Source organism: Phallusia mammillata, chromosome 8 (genome assembly GCF_965637545.1).
Source record: "Phallusia mammillata chromosome 8, kaPhaMamm4.hap1.1, whole genome shotgun sequence".
NCBI lineage: Eukaryota > Metazoa > Chordata > Ascidiacea > Phlebobranchia > Ascidiidae > Phallusia > Phallusia mammillata.
This window is the reverse complement of record NC_137259.1, coordinates 8,412,477-8,435,720: the sequence shown is the minus strand read 5'-3', so window position 1 is coordinate 8,435,720 and position 23,244 is coordinate 8,412,477. Positions and strand designations below refer to the sequence as shown.

General features: G+C 37.6%; 2 protein-coding genes across 2 annotated transcripts; both read right to left on the bottom strand.

Moving 5' to 3' along the window:
• Nucleotides 1-36: 36 nt before the first annotated feature.
• Nucleotides 37-16,681, bottom strand: LOC145204612 (coiled-coil domain-containing protein 180-like). The gene is made up of 31 exons (XM_080077205.1): nt 16,304-16,681; nt 15,882-16,028; nt 15,617-15,754; nt 14,678-14,831; nt 14,130-14,254; nt 13,876-14,010; nt 13,641-13,770; nt 12,066-12,224; nt 9,837-9,959; nt 9,472-9,600; nt 8,963-9,123; nt 8,567-8,699; nt 7,835-8,030; nt 7,625-7,706; nt 7,052-7,227; nt 6,598-6,778; nt 6,018-6,164; nt 5,623-5,799; nt 5,220-5,403; nt 4,757-4,879; nt 4,424-4,668; nt 4,048-4,138; nt 3,620-3,729; nt 3,378-3,477; nt 3,051-3,155; nt 2,782-2,872; nt 2,432-2,592; nt 2,023-2,115; nt 1,715-1,871; nt 1,323-1,529; nt 37-608 (listed from the first exon to the last, which is right to left on the bottom strand). The coding sequence occupies exons 1-31, from the start codon at nt 16,615-16,617 to the stop codon at nt 406-408; spliced, it is 4,677 nt and encodes a 1,558-aa protein (XP_079933331.1). The 5' UTR covers nt 16,618-16,681; the 3' UTR covers nt 37-405.
• A 385-nt stretch (nt 16,682-17,066) lies between these two features.
• Nucleotides 17,067-19,765, bottom strand: LOC145204750 (uncharacterized). The gene is made up of 3 exons (XM_080077346.1): nt 19,464-19,765; nt 18,229-18,373; nt 17,067-18,050 (listed from the first exon to the last, which is right to left on the bottom strand). Exons 1-3 carry the CDS (start codon nt 19,621-19,623, stop codon nt 17,819-17,821), a joined length of 537 nt encoding a protein of 178 aa, XP_079933472.1. The 5' UTR covers nt 19,624-19,765; the 3' UTR covers nt 17,067-17,818.
• Nucleotides 19,766-23,244: the final 3,479 nt, after the last annotated feature.

Sequence of the window (23,244 nt, the reverse complement as noted above, 5' to 3'; positions counted from 1 at the left end):
TAGTGCGAAAAGCAATAATACAGTAGACCAGTCACGTAAGTTTTGTGTTTTTATTAGTTAAAACGTAAAAAGGGTAAGTAGAGTAATCACAGTAACCATTGGCGACATATGCTTTGTTCGCACCCGAGAAGATATTATCCGCATTTTTTACCGCGCGATATAGTTCAAAACAGTTTTATAAACTTACTAAGTGATCAAACAACGAAATATTCCCAAGTTTGAATGTGTTTTTGACGACAGAGCATTCACGGCAAAGACTCATTATAAGCCCAGTTGTAAAGCCGTGATTGGTAAAAAAAACTTTTTTTAAATGTACCAGACGAACTGTGTTTAAAACATAAATAAAATGTTAGTTGTGTTTAATTTCAATTCACAGTATTAGTAGTGCCTCGAATAAAAGCAAAACTAACGATACAGATTTCGAACATGTTCAATGGAATCTTGCCAATTCGTTTTCCAGCGGCTTTCAGCCTGTAGCGACACCGTGCGGCTGTCACGAATTCGTTGTAATGTCCGGACATGAGCGTCGTGATATTTGTGCAGAATAGCATCCCGCTCCGATGCCACAGTTGTGTGTGGAAGAGTAGTAGAAAGTGTATGAACCACATCTAAAATAAACACTATTAGTTGGTATCAAATACAGTATGCTCCTACTGTATTTTGTATTCATTTCAAATTTTTAAACTAAAAAAATAGCTTCATCGCGTGGGTTTGTGACGCAATAGAACGATTACATCGCTTCTGTTAATTGTCGAACATGGTTGACATGAAATTTAAAAGATCGTGCGAAAACAGTGTAATTCTGAGAGTACTGTATTCGCGGGGTTCGAACCTACGACTCTTCCGAGCACTTACTACAGGAAACCACAAGGGTTTGTTTTTTGCATCATATTATTGTATTATGTGCAAACAACCTACTGTCATCGAACTAAGTTTCGAATTTGAAATATTCTGGTTTGTCTTTTTCTGCTTGCAGCGCATTATTTGTGGTTCAGTTATGCATTTATTTCATTTTCAATTTCTTTCGGCTACCTGTATGTAATTTAAACTGGAGACGACAAGATAACTTGTTTTATCGGTCGGTCGTCACATGTTGAGGCGGGGAGGGGCCTCAACAAATCACAGATAAAAAAGGTATTTGTGTGTTTGTGGGTGAGACGTCCAGACCATTCGGCCAAGTTCCTGCCATGTTACATTTCTATTCGAAATGCGCTCAACATGATTTTTACTTTACGAACTCAATCAATTTATGTGTCTCAATCTTAAGCAATGAAAATATTGCAGCGCTAATATGCAACATCCAAATCTGCAGACACACTTACCTCCTGGGGTCTGTGATCTTTCACTTGAACCACTTTTAACGTCCCTCGATAGATCCAAAATAGCGAAGTCCAATCCTTTCCATTGTCTCGGTCCACGCTCAACAATTGGCTTGATTCCATACGTGGGATCAGCTACGTCGCCCATGGCAACGCCTTCCGCACGCCGCCGCATGAGGGTGCTGGTGAGCTCTTTTCGTGGTGGAACTCCTGGTAAAATACGTTGTGTTAGAAAAACATTTAATTTTGTTGAGACATCATGATTTATACAAATATTTGATGAAACAAAGTTCAGATGTTTATGTATTGTGTTCTGTAAAGTATTAAATTTTGCCAAAGTCCAAAAACCAATGGCATTCCGAAATAAAATGAAAAACGAACTGGGTCCAACTTACGACCAACGATGACGTCATCGATTGTAAGCAGGCCGTCGTACTGACGTAACAGTTGAGCAGAACAGGCCGTGATGCGATCAACAAAGCGCGAAGCACATTCTCGAACGTTTTCTTGTTTGCAGCGCGAATGTTCCTCTATACCTGTCACCTGACGATCCTATGAGAACCGACATCACATTTCAAATTTAAACCACAATCTCATTTAAATTTATAACAATCAGTCATTCTTTTACAAGTCAGCGTTAATCAGGATTATTTTCAAAACAAGTAGCAGAATGAGTACAAAACCGACATCATAAAAGTTTCACCTGTCTATCGAGTTCTCGTTGAGAAAGTTCGAGCAGTGAAGGTTCTTGATCAGGATGACCCATTGTTGGTCGCAATTCATGTTTATGCGATTTCTGGTAAACAAATTTCAGTTTAGCAAAATGTTAATCTTTGTAGTTAGGTTTCTTTCTTCGCTGCTGTTGAAAGAGACTTTTTCATTTTTGCAATTTAGAAACGAAATGACGTAGAAATAGTTTGTATATTTTTACATAGATCGCATTACTTTATTACAATACAAAAAAAATAAGCTCTTAAAAATATTCAAACGCAACATAAAAATGGAAATTGATGCCTGCATAAACTTATTTTTTCTGTTTGAAACAAAGTCTTCCTAAAGTTTTTTATTTTTATTTCGAATTGTTAAAAATGTTAAGAACGATTTTCAAACACCTTTTCCTCATCCCACTTCTTCTCCCTGCTCCGAAACTCATCCTGGATTTGATTCTGTCCTCTGTTGAGATCATCCAACTCTTGCTGGAGAAGATCGTTCAACACGAGTCTGGGCACGTGACACATTTCCTCTTCAAGTTCCCGAAGCAAATTTCGAAAATCTTTAAAGTTCGACAATACTTGTAAGCCTGCCCACAGGGTCGAAGATTAGAACATGTATTTAAATTGTATGGGCGATTTATTTGCATAACATAGTTTTCAATTTCCGTTTTCATATAAATGTAATGTAAAAATGTACATGTACAAATAAATGTACATAAGGAACTAAACAAATAAATTTCTGGTCTAACCTTGCAGTGAGGAATTGTGGAACTCTTGTGTTTGTTTTTGAAAGCCTCCAAGTTTTTCCACAACCTTTTCAGCGCATTGATCAAAGTTGTCCTGATAAAAGAAACCAATGTTTACCACAAATACGAAAACAATCGGTAGAGCAAATTGAATCACGGTACGTCAGGCTTATGAAGGTGCAATACCGAGTCAAGTCACTCACCCAAGTATTCCCATATGGCAAGGCTCAGGCTAAAACAATGTAGTGTGGAAATTTGCAACTACTTCTTACTTGTATCAGCTGTGGCCGTGTCAGCTGACGTGATCCTTTCTGTTTGTAAAAGATTTCGGCCGTGGACAACATTCCGTCCAAAGTCTCGTACAAGATCTGTTGTGTCTGTTTAACAAAAAACTCCTGTTTCCAACCAGACAAAGAGTTTTATTGTTTTGCTTTTTAAAGTGAATTTCAGGCCAGTGAAATTAAAAAAACGAGTTTTTGTGCGTCAATGCAAGAAAATAAATTTGGAAACTAAGAAACCATAAAAAAGTTAGTAAGACTCAAAGGATTTTTACATAAAGATGTTGCAAATATATGGCTTTTGTTACGGTTTCTTGTTACCTTTGCCAGAAAGTGCGTTCCTTCAGGAGGCCTTGCCCCGAAAATCATGTGCTTTGCCTCAAACTTCGTCTCTCGACGTTTGTACACACCAGATGTGCCACTAAAATACAAAATCATAAAAACTTTCAAAAAACAAAGGCATGACACAATTCATAAAAAATACCTTTGCGTACAAGATGTTAATTAGTAAGTTAAACAAAACAGATAATGGTTCCGTCTCATAATAATGCGGTAACTCTTACCCGTCCGAGGGAGTCTTTTTTCCTGCCTCTGATTCTCCCAAACTCCCGGCAATACTGACCAGAGTGCCTTGTCGCTGAAATGTCCGATGCATTCGGCCTGTGGTGGCGATCTGTTTGCAACGAAAAACGGATTTGCAGGTTGGTAACAAACAACGAATGCAGTATCTTACTCTTATAGGCGCAAGGATATATAAGGCTCAATTATCTGCCAAAATCTATGTATCATAATTTGCTGAGTAGCAAGCATTTTTCATCAGTAAACGGTTTGTCTCACACATATGAGGCAACTATAGATCAGTCTCTTTGTTTCTTTATGTTTTGAAAACCATTCCTGACCTTGACAAAATTTGCTCTCCTGGGGTACAAGGTTTGACCAAGTAATACACCCAAGGTGATATTGCTAAACAGTCTAGTTTAATTCCACATACTTGTGAGTTTGATGATGATGGGGGTGGTCGTGTGGTTCCTGTCATAATCGATCTCGAATCTTCAAATTCACCACTCATACCTTTTTGAGCTCTGCACACAAATTCATACTAAGTTGAAGGTAACGTCTGACAACATTATTCTTACCTAGAATACAACGTGCGTAAATGCTTTTGTTGTTGCTAACATTACGTTTGAAAACAGTATTTTTAGGTAAATGTCAGGCCTTTGTTAAAGTATGACAGTGATACTGTATGCGTTGTACATGTCATTAAATATTTTGTTACAAAACTGTATTTCTGTGTACATTTCGTAAATATGTCTATTTATCAGTCTGTTATCCCCAACAGTGGCCATAATGCAGTTAAAGCAACCAACCTTAATATATTTTTAATCACACCAATTGCAGCATCTTCCGTAGCTTGTCTGCCGCCTCTACTATAAGTCGATCCCTGCGTGTCCAATCCCTGTCTGCTGGTGGTTTTCGATGGCACCTTGGTACCAGCTGGCGAAACAGAACGTATCTTAGCTGCTGACAGCGGTGTTGGTGGGATGATACCAGCTGATAGAGGAGGACCAGGAGTAAGCTGATCAGAACGTTGACTTTGGGATTCGGGATGTTGCTGGAATTGTTGAAAAAAGTTAAGTCATCCGTCGAAGTAGAAAACATCAATAGTGTTTAAATATTTGGAAAATCAAGTTTTAGTTCACCTGTCCATTTTTGTCAGACGATTGCAGAGGGGGTAGCTTTTTGCAGTTTAGGTACAGCGCCCTCTTGTGAAGACATTGCATTACGTCATCTACGTAAGTACGAAGCAGCTCAGGCGTGACGCTCTGTAGAGAAAATGTAGTTGAGTTTACCGATAGAAACGGTTCAATTAGAAAACTGATTCGCGGTGAAAATAAAGGACAGAGTTTTTATTTTTTTGAAAGTAAATAAATCTTCCGTGAAAATTGATACCAAGTTACCAACCTTTCTTTTTTACTTAAAATCAAGCAAGTCTTATCTAATATCGCAGTTCCCTTTGTACTTCATACGTGTTTTTAAATAAATTAATGTGTTCCGTAATTGCATTTTTGCTGTATTTCCCCCCTACAATTCAAGCTTGTAAACACTTACACACAAGTGAATTGAATTTTGTACGGTTGACGACGGTGAATCAGAAAATGTTACCTCTTTGTCAATGTTGGGTCGTTCACAAGCATCCACGCGACGTCGTAATGTGCTGAGATGACTTCCAACTTCCACAGCCATTCCGTTGCTATAGGCAACCTCGGTCTTAATTCGGGTCTGTGAGTTCGTCAGCCATCTCTTCATTTTTTCGATAAACGTCATATCGACCAAGTGACTTTTAAACCTGAAAGTTATGATCAATTAGTAATATAAGTTCGAATCCCCGAGACGTATTTACACACATTCTTCTCTTTTTTAAGCAATACTAAGATAAACTAAAAAGTGTTTGACTATACTGTAAATATGCTTTGCGTTTTCGTTCCGACCTTGTAATACAAATCCCCCTTTCAATTTACAACCAAAGTTTACCAACGCATATTTTAATTGTAGTTTTATTGAGTACCTGTCTTCAAACTTGTTGACCACGTCTGTAGCCTGATCCATTCGTTTCGATTCCATCCCTTCCAGATCCTTCATGATCGCTCCCTCAGAAATGTCCACTTTCTGGGCCATTTTCTCCAACTTCTTGCGAAGTGGGATTGTTTCTTCTGGTGAGAAGTTGCCACCCTCAGCAAAAAGTCTTTACAACACAGGAAAATTTGGATTGAATCTTTTTGTCCATAAAAAATCTTTTTGTCCATAAAACGTATGTTTGCCTAGTTTTGCATTAGGCACAGTATGACAAAATACTGTTAAATTATGTCAGTGTTATCTACGTTCAAAAATAAACCATGGCGCCTTTTTACATCTATTTGGGCCATTATATTTCTTTCATGGACTATGAACAGATAAACTTACTTGAAAGCTCTCACACACTGGGCGTTGGAAGTCCTTAACCTGCTTAATGTCACATCTAGTTTTTGACGGAACCGACGTAGGGACGCTTTGATGTCTTCGACGTAACCTTCCAGGTCTTTGTGCAGGGAAGTATTTAGATCAACCAGCCTAGCGTAAAATAACAATCAAAGCTAAAAACAGTATAGGCCAGTGTGTTTAAGAGTTTGTAAAAGCAAACAAAAGTATCGATAAATACAAACTTTACTTAGTGACATTGTTGGCCGGGAAATGCTTTCACGCAAAATTGTGTGCAAAATAGCAACACACCTAAACACAAAGCTGTAAAACATTGCACAGCGTTAAAATGTATTTTGGAGGTAAAATAGAAGCCTCGTTGTTCTAGTTATAGGGGATGCAAAAATGCTACTTGAGGGAATATAAAACACTCACAGTCTGTCAAAAAACATTACACAAACCTAATGGTGCCTTGCAAAACAACGAGTAATAACAAACTCATAAAAAATGTAAAAACATGCAAAGGTATTTGACGGATAGGTTAGGAATGACCTCTCTATGTGTTTAAATCATTCACAACACTTACTTGGTGGACTTGTTTGCATGAAGAAACACGTCTTCGGTGCTCTCGACCTGTGCTTTGAACTTGGCCGCCTGTTCATCATGCTGTTTCGTCATTTCACTGAACTCGTGTTTCAAAGTTGCCAGGGCAGCGGTTATTCCCCTACAGTGACGTGTTACCCTCTCTTTGTGCAAAACTAGTTCCGCTGAAACATAATATTTGTCATTAAATATTTGTACTAGAAAGTATCCTTGTTTGTGCACAATAACCCGAAATTCAAAACTATGAAAAAATACCAAAATTACAATTTGAATTATACCGAAAAAAAAACTATATATGTCCTCTGCTTGAAAGGAGAACAATAAAAAGAGAATTTTTTCACTGCAATCAATGAATTCTAATACCAATCACGTTGTCGGTAATGTTTTGACAAATTTATCCTAACATTAGTACCTTACTTGACCGCGAGTAACCTTACCAGCTCTGACGTTTCTGACGTCAACTTCGATCCGCTTCGCTCTCGGAGCATGAAGATGGAGACGGAGGTCAAGTTCAGACACGAGCTCCTCCTGTTTGCTCCTGGATGTGGCATGTGCGTTGTTCGATGCCTTCTCCTTCCATTGCTCCAAGTGGTTTAGAAAGTTAAGTCGGACGCTAAAATAAAAAGACATACATGGATAAGAACAAAGAAAGCTATCGTTACTAAACACAAAATTGCCAACAAATGTTTTAAAAAAATTGTAGAATAAAACGTAGGCGTTTTATTAAGCAAACGTTTCGACAAAAGCAATTGTCATCACCAGTGAAAATTTTGCTTGAAAAAATGTTTTCGTTTTGTTCTACATCGCTGGCAATTTTGTTTCTTAGTTATTTTTTTAGTCTTCTGTAATAAAATATAGTCAAATAATGCATTTTCTACCAGACATTAAAACACTTTTCATCAATTTTACCGTTATGAGTTTAACGACTAAAACTTCGATTTGCAAATTTCATTAAATCAACCGACAGATTTCTAAACAGTAAATAAAAGCATCAAGTGTTTTATTCTTACGTTTTCTTCAGATCCGTCACATAGGACGATTCAAGATAAACACACTTTATGTAGTCAGGCATTTTGTCCGGGTCACTGCCACCTGTAATTAATAATACTTCACTTTGTTATCCTGCTTAACATACTTTAAAATACAAACCAGTCGTCAATACCACAAACTAGTTACAGGTCATATTTTACTGGTTTGTAAAAAAATGTGTAAATATAGACCTTGAAGTTCAGTAAGGAAAGTAGATTTAGAAATCTCATCGTCGCTTGATGGCGCCCCTGCGTCTTCAAAATCTTCAAGGTCAGCTTGAGTGATGACGCAAAAGTTTGTCCCTTTGTCCGTTGTCAATATTTCTCGCACAATTTTATCCAACTCAGTTTCATCACCGTCACTTTCTCGTTTTCTTTTTCTCTTCTCCTAACGCAAATGAGGCAAAGTATACGAGGTTAAATAGGTTTTGAAAAATGAAACAAACATCAATATCCCAACAGCAAACAAAAAAACTTTATGTGAGAAACGTTTCTACACTAATTAACTGTGGCCACTGCCTTGAGGTGCGGTCTGGTTTTCAGTTCTATAAGATTCACTATCCTTGCTGCACTTTATATTTTACATAATTTGAACTGTTTCTTGAGCACGAACTCTTTCAATTAGATTTTTCACCTGATGGCTCATTTCCGCAGGTGGTCGCCTGGTGTGTAAATATATGTGAAATATGATAAAAATAAAAGGCTAATAAACGCTTTTTACACTGGTAGGTGACTTTACTCTTTCATTCTTCTTGGGTTTCTTTTTCTTTCCTGTTCTCGGCACATTTGTTGTCCCCTGACGTCACAAAATACATTAAAACACAAAACTGTTTGTTTGCAAAAAACTTTGACCTCGGTTACACCTCAAAATGCTTCCACTCAAAAAAAAATATTTCAAAATTTTGTTTTAGAGTTAGACCAAACCTCGGCTTCAGGATTTGTGCGATCGACGTTAAAAAACTTGCAAAGAGTCTCATCGTATTTTGTCAGCTCCTCACTGACCATGGAGGGGTAGTTAGCAGTTTTTTGGACTTGCAACACGTGAAACTCCTTGTATCTAAAATAACGATTTTTCTGGTGAAAAATAGTTGTCTTTTTCTCAAAAAAGCGCCTTTGTAATTTTTTTTAAATGGGTAATTGCATAACTTTTGTCATAAAATTTTATAATTAAAACCATTGGTAAACGCAAACAGTGTATCAGATTTTCCTAAGCCATTTTGTCGTAAACAATATTGGTCGTAATTCAGCAATGTTTTGAATGCAAGTTAAATGAAACGATCGAAAGTTTATGTTTCGAAGTTTTTTTCTTACGAAGCTTACCCGTCTTTTATATGAGCCAACATTTCCATGCATTGATCAAGACATGTAGAGAGAGCTTCATCAGTGCTCTCCTGTCTCAAGCGATCCAATGCGACGTCAAGTTTCGTCTCTCTTTCCTGGTTGTCGGTGTCGTGGAGCTGACGTGTGTGCTCCAGCTCGTTCTAAACCACATTACCTTATATATCGTGCTGGTTGTAATGTTTTAAATTCGACCTCAGTTGTGACGTAATTTTGTCTTCGGTCTACCTAATTTGGGCTTTTACTCGGGTTTAATCGAGTTTAGGGTTTGGTGTTTTGGAATCGCGCCAGGTTTGAGCCCGTTTACAACTTTGTGTATTTATGTCGTAAAGTTTTCTGTGACTCTTATAAACTGTTAAGGCAAACAGTTGGTCATCTTCAGCACAAACATTAAGTGTTTCTGTAGGGTAGTTAGTGGCAGCATATTACCTAACAAACATATTGTAAGGAACAGACAAATGTATTTTTAACACATATAGTTACAAGTGCACCTCTAATATTCTTTCTTGTCGTGCCAAACCAATCTCATGAACATCCCACAGATGAGCTGCACCTTGTGCGAATTTGAACAATCGCTTTAGTTGACGTTCGGTCCGAGTGGCAAGCGACTCCAACATTTGCTAAAAACAAGATGTCAAAGAGTGCAAAACGCACTATGTTACAATGTGAGATAGATTGCTGAAATAAAGTCATGATGCGGCTTGAAAAAAGATAGATAAAATTTAGACCAAATCGATAACAATTACACCAAAACATTTTCTTGGGTAACGAGTTCGGCAGCTGTAGTTTTGAAAACACTTAAGTTTAATCATAAGGGTTTTAAGTTTTTACTCAACAACTTATCGGTATAACTTACGTCCATCTCTTCTAGCCTTTTTTCAAAACTGCGAAGTCTGCTTCCGACCATGGGAAGAAGATGTTCATTCACGATCCTTCTCATGTCCTCCTCATCACAAACTTTTGACGAAAGCAGATTTTGCTAGAAGAAAAACAATGATTATGATTTGTAATTCAAAGTCCCTGTAAAGCGTAAACAAAACAACGTTTTGTCAACAATCTTTTCACTCCCACTGACGGTTTCAATTGTTGTCAAATGTCAAAAAAGGGCCAAAGATTAGATGAGTTTTCTGCAGTTCCAAAACAACCAGTTTACATTGCAGTAAAACTATTTTTCGGGCAATTGCATGTATTGTACAGGACTTGCTTTACATGTTATAACATATATTTAACAATTTGTGATTGGAGTTAGGTTTATTCGATTTGGTTACAAAAAAATAGCGAACATTAATGGAAGGACTCTTGAACGACGAATAAACGCAGAAGTTACACCGTTATTGTAAGGCGTTATGCGATCCGTGCTGACAAGAAAAGGAGTTGCACTGTTTGAAAACGCCAAAGAAAGTAGGTCTCCCCGTGTGGTACAATTAGAAAGTAAGTGATTTTTACCGACTGCCGTGATTCACGCCCCTGCTGCGATACGATGACGTCATTTTGATGACGAATGGTGCGGAATTTCCCGCAACACTTGGGCAAATATGCGATAAACCGTTCTTATGTATAGCGGACGCTAAGGATTTCATTATTTGTGTTTAACCACGGTCCTTTACCCTTGAACCGCAAACGGTAAACCTGCCATAGAAATTTTAGCGCCGTGACGTCATCATGTTTGCGGATAAACCCGCGCAAATAGAAAACATCCGGCTCAACCAAGCAGCGGATTTTGTAATGTCAACAAACTGCCCTAAACTACAACATGAATCACTGTCTGAAAAGAAATTATCCTGAGCGCGGAAGCAAGCACATGTCATTTCAGAAGCGGCAAGCTATTGCACTATCGTGCTCTGGATTAAGCGGATTAGTTAAAGCAACTTTGTGGTTCCTACACGCGCCAGGTCAAAGTAAGATTCGAAGAATAATTTTTCCCAAGAAACAGTTATCTCAAGTTTAGTTTTTAAGGTTTAGTGTTTCCAGGAATTTTCATCTCCAGGTATGCGACGTTAAGAAACTAAATACACAAAGGGCATTTCAAACGTTATAAAAGCTACAAAATAACACACTTGATATTTTTTTTAAACAATAAAAGAAGTCATAATAAAAATAGTGGTCTGAAAAAACGTCTGTGTTAAAAGATAAAATGTCCATTGGTTTAACAAACAATGTAACTTTTTAACACCTAATCTAATCCTGTTGCACTCGATTATTTGTGGGGGGAAAAACAAAACCCCCAAGGAAATTTCGTTCTTGCAAACGTTTGTCCCAAACGCTATTTAAACTTTCCAAATCCCTGGGCTAACATGACAAACACATTTTGCTGCTTATTCGCCACAGCAAATTTCCACTAGGTTTTAAAGGATTGCATCTGACTTTACAGACTCCCACAGGACAGCAGTCAAAGTACAACATATACCAACCTTTGCCGTTAAAGACACCTACAACATCAAACAAACACAACACAGAATATCAACACGGGATTTTGCCACATTTGGGAGCAACTCCTGTAGCTTGTCACACGTTTTAAAATATAAATAGCTGTTGAACGTTGTTTATGCAACATAGATTACAAGAACAAAGTTGTAGTTGTTTTGAGAAATGACTTTTTAAGTTTTAAGATTAGATCTTAACTTTCCCCACACGTAATTGACGTCATCAGTGACGGATAGCCACGTGGTTACTGTTTATTTACGCCGAAATGTTTAAAAATTTAAGCACATCCATGTGTCATAGGAGAACCGCATTTTAGATTGTTACTAATCATACTGGGGCAGTTTCGGAAAAAGCCAACTTTAATGATTCCTGTGATATTACCCTATTGTCCACTACCTATTATTAAGGGCTAATTAATAACTTTGTTGTACTCGCGGACTCGAGTTTTAAAATTGTTTTTAAAGCCTTGTCGTTAATTGAGCAATGACTTTTGTAATTTTGATTTAGCCCAATAAAATTCGGTAAGTTAAAATAAATTTAAATCACACGCTTGCAATTGAATCCTAACTATCTTGCGTATATTTTCACTGTGAAGCAAACAAACTGGGGTCAAGGTTAATCTAGTTGTTCTTATACAACGTTTATTCGTCTTTAAAGTTACCTTGTATTTCTCAATCTCGGACAAGCATAGCTGACACGTGGTCTCGTATTTCTCGTGAAGTGAACGAACCAGTTTGAGATGAAGTTTATCCAACTCTTCATTCGCTTTGCTCAGGGCTGAGTTCCATTTGTACACGGATGGTTTGGTGGATGTAGGAGGCTGGAAAATAATCACAAGATAAAGACACTCATATCCTGCAGATGCAGATATTTTTATTGTTTACAAAATTACATGTGTAAGCAGTGTTTTTTAAGGTGTTTTGGGGGACCGAAACGGTCCCCCAAATTTCTCCAGCGGTTTCCCAAAAAGCAAATATGGCTATTTTTTGGTATTTAAATGAAACACTTGTGGTCTCTTAAAACTACTTAGCGGTCACCCAAACCAAACCTTAAAAAAAACCTGTGTGTAAGCATCCACAGAAAAAAAAGATTTTTAAATATTTGCACAAAACACATGTTAAATGTCACAAAAATTGCATTTATAGCATTACATTACTGCAAATCAAAAATTGTAATGAAATCCCCTCACATTTGTCAGTTCATGATTCACAGCCCCTTATTCGATTATACGTGACCTGTTTACGAACCTTACACGTACATGACAACCAAACCCTGTTAAGCGTCTGCCAATCATAACGCAACAAAGACACTGATTGACACACTACACATGAGGACAGAGTTCCCAGGCAGGTATGCGGTTATGTTATTGACCACACGAGACAAGGGCTTTGGGTGTGGTGTAATTAGTAAGTCAAAAGGCGCCTAAACAGAAGGCAAAACTACTGTGTTTCGGGTGCAACTTTGTCTTACTAGTGTTTCAGTACAAAGGCTAGCGTTTCAAACATGTAACACTTGGCTGTTCACGGTAAAATTGTAAAAGGTTATGTCTCTTCAAGTCGACTTCAAACAAAAGCTTTTGTAGAAGGTTTAAAGAAGTACTAAATAAAGGGTAGTGCATTGTGGTCCATCCCTTTCATCCACTTGGAGGTGATTACAGATTTTGACCTAAAACGTCACCAGTGTGGAACAAAATACATATCGGTGTTTCGGCCTGGAAGCGCAATAGAAGAATATGCTTCAAGATTTGGTAATCCCATCTGGCTAATTGGAGCCGTCTGGTAAATTTTAGAAGTTGTGTGATACAATTACCACCTGATAATAATGGTTATGTCTTGCAAATTGCTTTCAGGGTTTAGTTCGGAGCAAAGACCACGAATGGAGATATTGTTGTTGAGGCCGAAATACTACATAATACTGCAATAAATTAGTTTCGGTCAACCCAAAAGAAGTGAAAATACTGGTACCAGAAAGAAAAAACGGAATAAACAACCTGCCTATAACGACTAATCTTATTCTCTTCCGTAATGAGAAACTGGTTTTAGGAAAATCGTAAAAATGAAACGTTTTTCCGGTTTAAATTTGATAGTATTATCTTTTTAAATTTACTTTTTGTTGCAGTTAAAACACGCTAATTCCTTTATGTACAAAAAAATGACACCTGTCTACTTTAAAGACACAACATGTAGCTACAAATGATTTCAAGTTTGCATTAGTGGTGATTAGAATTCTAGTAAACCTTCAGCTCTTTTAGTTGCTCCAGCATTTCCTTGCGATCATTGGAAAGTCTTCTCTGCTCTGCCAACAAACTTTCCATAACTTCTTTTACTTCTGGAGGTTCCAAAATTTCATCAGTCTCCATAAAGAAACTTTAAACAGACAAATGGTTTATTCATTGTAGCTAGCATTTAGTTTGAAATTGAAAAAGAATACAATACATTCATTGGCAAGATAATTTGCAGACATATTCTTACATAAATTCTTTGACAGCTATTTCTGCATTAAGTTTTTTCCAATCTTTGACTCTCTCCTCCCATGTCATGTGTTGTGAGATTTCACGCTCAATATCACTCTCCAAAAGATTTGTGTCAAGTTTGGCAAAGGCACGTCTACAAAATAAGTAGCATGTTCAAACATGTTATCGATTAGACTGTGTATCAAACCCAAAAAAGTCATACATCCCCAAAAAATTACTAAAGAACAATGTAATTTATGACTATCATTTCACCTGTTAGCTAGCACACTTTGATTAATCATCATTGATTCCTTCTCAATCAATCTGTGAATATCAGCTTTTGACTGACTTGCCACTTTCTCAAGTTTCAGTGTGAATTTGTGAAGAACTCCTGATATCTAAATGTAAATAATTGTATTTTAAATACACTTATGTAGACACTCACATAGTAACACAAAACTAATCACCAAAAAAACTGCATGCACATATATCTACATCAGTGTCCAAGACTAACCCAATGGAGGGCCATAAAAAGGTTCAGACTGTTAAGTAGAAACTTTTTGCGTGAAAGGACTGAATTTGCCATTTATAAGACTTTATGTTTTAATACCTAAAGTTCAAAGTTCTTACAAGGGCTGATATTAGCAAAAGAAAAAAAATGCATTTATGCAATCACAATAAGTGCAAATGCCCCTGTTGCTTCACAACAGATACATATTGACCTACTATTTGATAATTAAAAGTGTATTATTTGGGACTGTGACCACTCTGATCTACATAATGAAGATCCACCTAGCATAATGTATAAAGTTAATATTTACTGCTTGCAAGCGTTCATCTTCTACTTGATTCAACCATTCTCCAGCATTCTTTATCCATTCCCTGCGAATACCTGAATGTGATTCAATTCGATTCCAAAGATCTTCCAATTGATCAAAAGTAAAATGGATGAGATCATCGTCATCCTCAATTTCACTAAAAATGAAATGAATGTTAAGCAAAACTGTCGTCTTAGTCACAATGTGAGATATTTACTGTTTTCACATGAAAGATAATAAAAGTATATATATTCACTAATGGTAAAATGTTCCTTATTACTATATAACTATAAGTTAAAACAAACTTAAAAAATGTGAAAAAATGTGTTTTGGGGAAAAAATAATATTTTTTCTTGACAGATTAAAAGTTACCATGAAAGTTTTATGAAATGAACGGGCAAAGTGTAGTCACAGGTTCATGTAAGCCTAATGTGGTGGTTCCAAACCAGGGTGTTCAGTTGAAAATTCGCAATTATAAACTTTGAGGGAGGCATTCCACATATGTTTTAAACATTTGCTAAAAAATTAATCAGTTATGGTACCATTGCTTTTCAGAGTCAATATTAACTTGGTTTGTTAGATTTGGAATCTGTTTCAGGTCTAAGACGGATAGCATGACAAATCACATTAATGTTTGAGGAAAACTTTGTGGTCCAAAAGAAAGACCCTGGCTGTATATGACCTGCATGCTGGAGTTTGGATTACCCTGGTCTATTTGATAAAAATAGGAACTACGAGCTTTCTTGGAAACTGCCAAATGTATTACACACACTTAATTTAAGCATCATAGGGTTTTGAATTGTCACATGACTGCAGCAAATTTCAACATTAGCAAATGATAGTGTTTTTAACATACTGTATTGTATCCTGTTCAACTTGTTTTAGGGCCTCTGTATCAAACTGTGTAAAATTTTCAAATAAGACAAACTCATTCGTGCGTACCTAAATGTAACTTCAATCTCTGTGTCATCATCCTTTAGTTGCTTCTGCAAATTTTCGCCAATCGATGTAATACGAGGTTCCACCCTGTTGCTGATCATGCTTAAATCACGATGCATTTCATCCAATGTTTTATCATGTCTAAATCAAGTATCACGAGCATTTTACGACAAAAATATGGTATATTACAGTAACAAAATGATAATAAACCATTGAAATAACAAGAGCACATTCATATTTGTATTGCTTTATTAAACAAAATCCCTACCTTTCTTTTCTCTTTTCAGCAATTCTGTGAATAATGTCTGAATCCTTTTTAACAACATGAATGATGTTTGGAAGTCCTCTAACTTCTCTAGTTTCAATGTCAACATCTTTTTCTTGCAGTTTTACAGCTGCTTCAGTTGTAAGTTGCCTATATAAGTTACAATTTGAGATTAATTTGTTTCATGGATACTTTAGTCAAGTCCTGAAATGATAACTATAAGTAAAATTGCTTCAAAGGGTCATTTTAGTGCTTGAACGGTATGAAAATCTTGACCTGATTTCTATACCAGTTTCAGCCAGCTATTGGGGCAAAGTCAAGACGAGTATAACAAGAACCACTATGTATGTTACATCAAAAAAAGTAGTTTTATTAATAGACAGATGATGAAATAACAAATTAACATCACATTACAGTAGACCAACCTGTAAACTACAGGGTTTTCAGTTACAGAATCATTGGGCATTCCATCTTTCCATGTTCGCTGTCTGTCAGTCAGTATATTGTTTGCAGTCAGTTTGGAGGCAGCCCCTTCTTGTCTGGAAACCATGGCATGGTCAGTTTTGTTTTTTGGCAATTCAGGCAAGGAAAAATTCTCAGTGGGTTCATGAAGTGATGCTAAAGGCTTATTGTTTTTGCTTGATTCCAGTTTCTTCATAAGCTGAACTTCAGCATCAAACATCTGACGATAGACTTTTCCACTTTGCAGAACCCTAACTGGCATTTTTATTTCTGCCATGTTTTACCTGTGGTTTTAAAATGTCAGTGCGACTGTGCGAGTATATCTACATTATTGTTCACAAAAACCTGTCGAATAAAGTAACAGTGACTCATAAAGCAATTTAACAAACCTAGAGGATAAACCAAATATAAAACTGCAAATTTACCTCGAAAGTACATTTAAAATATAAAGCCAGCCAAAGCTAAACTGTTGTCATAACAACGATGTCACTCTGGTGTTTTCCCTAACTGCTTTTTATCCAATGCGCTGCAGGCGTGCAGCTGCTTATTTAAAAAAAAGATTTCCTTTGTTTTCAGTACTAAACTTTCTTGTAACATTTGTTATGTTAATTATATGACACATTATTTGTTACATAGTTTAATTGGAAACTCAATATACTCTTCTTTTTTCTCCATCTTGTTTTTGAACAAACTTTTTTCCAGTTTTATGAAAGCAGTTTGTTCGGGAAGGCTTTGCGATTTTATTAAAGAAAACACGAGCTTAAAAAGCAACAGCAAGCGTCTACACTACAAATGTAAATATGATTTGCAAGAAATTCACAGTGTTTACACAGCATTAAAATGGTGTTCAAACCATTTTTTGTTGAACAGAAACGTGTGTAGTTCGAATGTCATGAACTGTCGTTTGAATGTTAGTTTAGTTTGGTTAGTTTGCATAACTCAGTGGCCGCGTAAAAAGGTAACAAATGCAAACCCGCAATAAATAAATAATAAATAATAATACAGAAAACAATGTAAAAGCATTTAGAACAATGTAAAAGCATTTTTTATCTTTTGCATTGGTTTCAAGGATTTCAAAATTTTGCAACTGACAGTGCACAATGTATCGACCTGAAAGGTCCCATCAGTGCAGCTGGTGACAAGATATTGGCGGTATGAGCTAGCAGAACCATAACCCAGTATGTTGGGAGTAACATGCTAATTGTATTGGGTCATTGCTTTTATAACTTCTAAATTGTTTAGCAATAATTAGGCCTTAAAAAAGCATGCATTTCAAAATTCTTAAACATAAAACATTAAAGAATCGCAAAAAAATGAGTACAAAACGAAGGACCTTTGTAACGATAGCCATGGCGCTTGAAGCTTTTGTCTGTGTTCGTTTGTTTTTGGTCTCGACCAACCCAAGGAATGTTTACCACTTGGCCGAAGAACTTTAAAGTCCTAAATCATAAACAACAAGATTTCATATCGCCCCAAGATCAGGGATTGCTATCAGCTCTGTGAACAGCACGAAGAAAGTCAGGTTGTCCACGTATTGATGTCCACCGAGTTCTAAGCAGTGCTTCTCTCAGTCGTTTGTTCTTGCATGCCTTTTTTCGTGATTTCACGCTTACTATTGGTGCCATACACGAAGCGAGTCTGGGTAATTTGCTCCATCTGGGATGTGGGTCCACCTCACACCGCTTGGGTATGTTTACTGGCTGCAGAAGTCTGTTAATAAACAAACACATAGATAAAGTAGGGTTTTAAATGATCTCTTTTTATAAATAAAGTTTCTGTATATAATGCCAAGATTTCTGCTAAATCAGTAGTGAAGACAACATTTTATGATGAAAATTGTATCCTGCATATTTAGTTTCCCGTTGATTTTAGCAGTTAAAAAACTTACATTTGGCAACAGCCAATTCCCAACGGTGCCAGACATCGACATTGAAGACATCGACTCGTGTCAAACCAGCTGGCGGCGACGTCGTGCCATTTTCCCCGGTACTGACAGATTTGGCTTCCATCTTGGAGTTGAACAATGTTTTGCGCTAAAAAAGCAATTGTTTGTTTAGGACTTTTGAAATGCAAAACAAGCATTTTCATCAATTAAACTTTATTTTTGCATGGACAAATTTTGGTAAGTTGAAACGAATTTTAGAAAACAAAAATTCATTGCTTCAACTTGGTACTCTCATTTGGTATTAGTCTGATCTGCAATAGTTTAACAAGTTACAGGGGCGCTCCTATTTACCATAAACCTAAGCACAATGTCGGGCGTTATTCTAGAAACGACTGATCAACTGATAGCTCCCACGCCCGTGGCCTACGCCCGGTTTGCGACAACGCTTTCGACCGTCTTACACCGATTTTAAACCGCTAATCTGCTTGTTTGAAAATATACTTAGTGCCGTCAAACCTGGTATAAAATGCCGACACTCAACTGACGCATACCACGCAATACTTGCATGTGCGCATTACGTAATAACACCGACTTCACCTTGAGGTTTAAGGCATTCCCTACAGTGTCTACTTGTCGCTACATGTCAATCATGAAGTCACTAAGCGAGTATTAGACGAGGGTGGGGCTACGTGTTGCCAAATTTATGTTGACATTAGGTTCTTAAAATGAGGTAATCTTGGGCGCCGGGTAAAATCGGTAGACAAAGTTCATTGCCATGTTTGTCCGTGGTTAACCTGTCTGTCGCCATGTCAATCTTATTTCGGTCACAAAAGCTACTTATACGACGGAAAACCAGACTAAACGCAAATAAATTGTCTGCTTTTTTTAGATTAGGCGCTTATTGTCACTAATGAAATAAACTAAATTAACATCTCACAAAAGTTACATGCATCGACGGTAGGAGTTTGAAGATTAGGAATGTGTTTTTTTTGTATTGTTGGTTTTAATCAATGTACATATCTTCTCGCAATGTTAACTCAACAAATTACTTGTCATGTTATCTTCATATAGGACATCGTCAAAATAGCGGAAAAGTATGTTTTAAATTTATATTGTTTTGCAACAGAGTAACAAAAATATACGAAGTGTGAATTGTTTGTAAAAAATGACACATTTTTTCGGTATTTTATTAAAATTTACTTGTAACGCGTTTATAGAAAAATCAAAATGTAACTTACGTCTTGTGTTGAGATGACAATTCAACTTCTTGGCAACTTTTGCTACGCTATAATCGTGTTTCAGTTTTCCCTTCCACTTTGCATCTGAACCTGCAGCCATTAGAAGCAAAGTGACAGCACAAGCTAGAGCAGAACATAAGATCGTATGGGTCATGGCCATGTTTCGCGGTAACCTCACTTTTTGATTGACCTCAACACTCCACGAATGCAGACTGGGAATACATAAATTTCGGTTGTGCGCGGCCTTAAATAGCCCGACGAGCTCTAATGGGCGCAGACGCGGGGCCTTCTTACGTAAAACGACTATTCGCGTCGTATTAGATCACATCGGGTCGTCGGCCGCTTGGAACCTAGCATTGTGGGCGCACACCTAGCCGCCTGTCATCAATGTTATTATTGTTTTCGGGTGCGACACGCGCAAAGCAGCATGTCCAGCAACAGAATATGTCGGGTTTTCTACATGTGACGTTGTGCTGTGTAAGTGCATTCGCTTTTGGCCACGGCTTTGGTGTGGCTTGTTGGCAGCCAAGGAACATGACATGCAATGATCGACCGCCACTTGTGGTAGCGTCTTTCGGCGAAAAGCGACAATGTCACCTGGTTGTGTTTTCCAATTTTATCAGCTACCCCACTTAAAACGCACACGTTTTTTTCAAGTCTCCCCGTCGGTCTTCAAAAGGTCAACATCTTGACAAAACAGCGTTTGTTTAGTGCCCAGCAAGGACATACATTTTTGAGAAGCAATTCCATATTTTTTAGTTTATTTCCTTGTAGTATTGAATTCTGTAATATTTAAATGTGGAACTAGCATTTGTTTCAAATTAAACTTCCTTCATCTAATTATAAAAATGCTAGGTTAAATACGCTTGCGGCTTTCTACGTGGCATCTTTGTTTCTCCGCCAAAGGAAATTACACATTTAAGAACCCATTATATTGCAAACCCGAAATTTAAATTCGGTTGTTAAGATTTGTCATTAAAGTCTAGAGACCGCCATATAAAAAAACAGACAATTATGTCTTGAAATTAACGGTGACACCACAAAGGGGTAACTGATGTATCGAAATACATTTAGCGCAACCTTTTTATTATATTTTTTACTTCGTTGTGTGTAACGGTATACGACTACAACGCAAATTGGTTGACAAATTATTTTGGACCAAAATCACAAGGATTAAAAGCCATAGACACTGATTCGAACTCCCGAAATAACTCAGCTCTTGAGCTTATCAACGCATCGCCCGAATTATAATATCAACTATCATAAAGCGAATAGTTTTTCGCTTACGGTGACAATATTTGCTCTTGATAACCTATTACCCCAGCTGCTTAATAACGTCAAGCCACTTCGCGACAAAAATTCCTCCCTTCGGGACCACCTGGGTCGCATTGACCCCGATGAGCCAATAACTGGTATCAGGGCTTTTGTCTGAAGTGATGCCTCTTTAAACATTGTGGTATTTTCCCAGCCAGGATTGCAGGTCTCCTGTAAGCGACCAAGTTTATTATTTTGCGATACTTGATCTCGTAAATCTGGTAAAAGTTGGGTTTCTGACACCTTTTATGACAGGATCAAAACGGGATTATCCGTCTCTGGAGGGGCATTTGAAATCTGCGACAGCTGACAAACGGGTTGACAGACATCCTTAAAAGAGAAATCAATGCAATTGAATAAAATAGCGATGAATCATAAGTTATTAAAGGTGCTGATATTTGCAGTCTGCCGGTATGACATTAATTTAACAAACCAGAGACATTTTAATTGCAAGGAGAGTTTATTACTCTTTGAAGTTTATTTTACCAGTTCATTGGTCTGTTTCAGTCCAGCACTTGGTTTAACCACGCCCCCTCTACCCACGCACCACACCCCCTTAATTTAAACGTCACTGAACACATGGCATCAAATTTTATGAATGACGCAAGTTTATTGCATGATGTCTCATACGACGTAAAATCTCACACGAAAATCAATGAAAAAGTGTGCGGAGAAAATCTAGTCCAGTTATTTGCGAAAAGGGAAAACCACTTGAAGAAACCGTCAGTGCTAAAAACGTTTTTTTTTGCGGGGTACGCGGAATTCCTGGCATTCGTGGTTGGTTAAGTGGTCTTCAAGCACCGTCGTGTGTCATCAGCGGATGACAACTGGAAACAGGCAGCTCACACGAGCCAAAAGGGTGCGTGTGTCCACATCCACATATGGACAGGGTGATTCATGGGTGAAAGTTGATTCAAGAGACGAGCGTATTATGTCAAACACGAAAAACAAATACGATTTTAAGGCAATAAATTAAGGGTTCTCGCACCAAATTAAGGTTTGCAGTAAACGTTATGTTTGTTCATGTACTTTCCGACAGTTTCGAATTTCGCAACATAGTAATCGATTGGTGTTTAATTTTCGGCAGTTAGGGGCCCGTGGGTGAAGTTTTCGCGCCTGTTCGATCCATCAATCACAATTTACTTGCCTTAAATTGAAAGCTGCTCACGCGAGGCCTGTTATCGGTGGGTTTCAGTTCAGGCCGCAGTATCAAGCGTAGTTGGAATTCTTGAGCCGCAAAAAAACGGTGCAAAACAATTCCGCAGCACTCCTAGGGTCACGTGAACAGAGGGGAGGGGGTGCAATTTGTCAATTACGGCGCCCATAATTTGTGGGACGCAAACACACGACCAGAGAAAGTGGCGAAAGTGAGAATCCGATATCCTGTGTGACTCGGGCGCACACCCTCACAATTCCGCCCAGTTCTAATCCGAGTAGCAGGATTGTGACGTCGTGATGGCGTCACAGTGGCAACATCGTGGAGATTCGATTACCCACCATATCCAGGTGTGAGCGAATCGTTCAATATTCGACCTTATATTTTACGTTGTGAAGTTCTTCAGTGAGATATATGACTTACAATAACAGGTGATGATGCAAAATAGGTCGTTTTGACAGCATATATGTGGGTCATTTGGAAACAAAAATGGAAACAGATATTTGAAAAATATATGCACGAATATTTGTTGGTGAATAAACTCTTCCGGTTATGGATTATTAATAGTTTTCATTACTGGTTGACCGTAATTGCGTTAATGTAAAGTTCGTCACGTACTGACATTTGTCCGTTCTTATGTGATATTTGTTGTTGAATTTCCCCCTAAAATAGCGTGAAAACCCTTAAAATGGGCCTGAAATTGATACATTTTTTTCACATTTGGCCGGACATCCAACTTCCCAAGGCTTAACCCCAAGTCTATTTAGATCGCAGTTGGGTCAAAACGTGGGCAAATTTCCAGGTCGTTATAAAATTGCTTAGGCTGGGTCCCAATCGGCTTTGGGGCAATTTATGTCCCACCTCATAGAAATCGGCCCCTCCCACCAATTACCCCACTGCTTTTACCCAGTTGTCAAACAACCCAGCTATAATTGTGGGGCGATAGCGTGATTTCGGGCACCCACGGTCAGGACATTTTGCTGTTTATCGCAACTGGGTAAAGTTTATTTCCCTATAATCTGCCAGTATAGGGTTTGTTTACCCACCAAACATTGCTTCATTCTTCAGGGTCATCAACCTCAGTTTAGGCCTAGTGGGGAAGTGATATTTACAAAACGAAAAATTACTCGTGCGTTTTAGAAATTTATTATTAAACTTCGCCTGTCAGGCATAACAAGTCATCGTTTTTACATGAAAGTTTAAAAGAGGACAAATTCCTTCGTATTTAAAATGTACAAATTTATGTGCACTTTAAATGGTAAGTTACAGTTTTGTGTTTTTTTAAAGACACAGCCATCATAGTATCGGCAG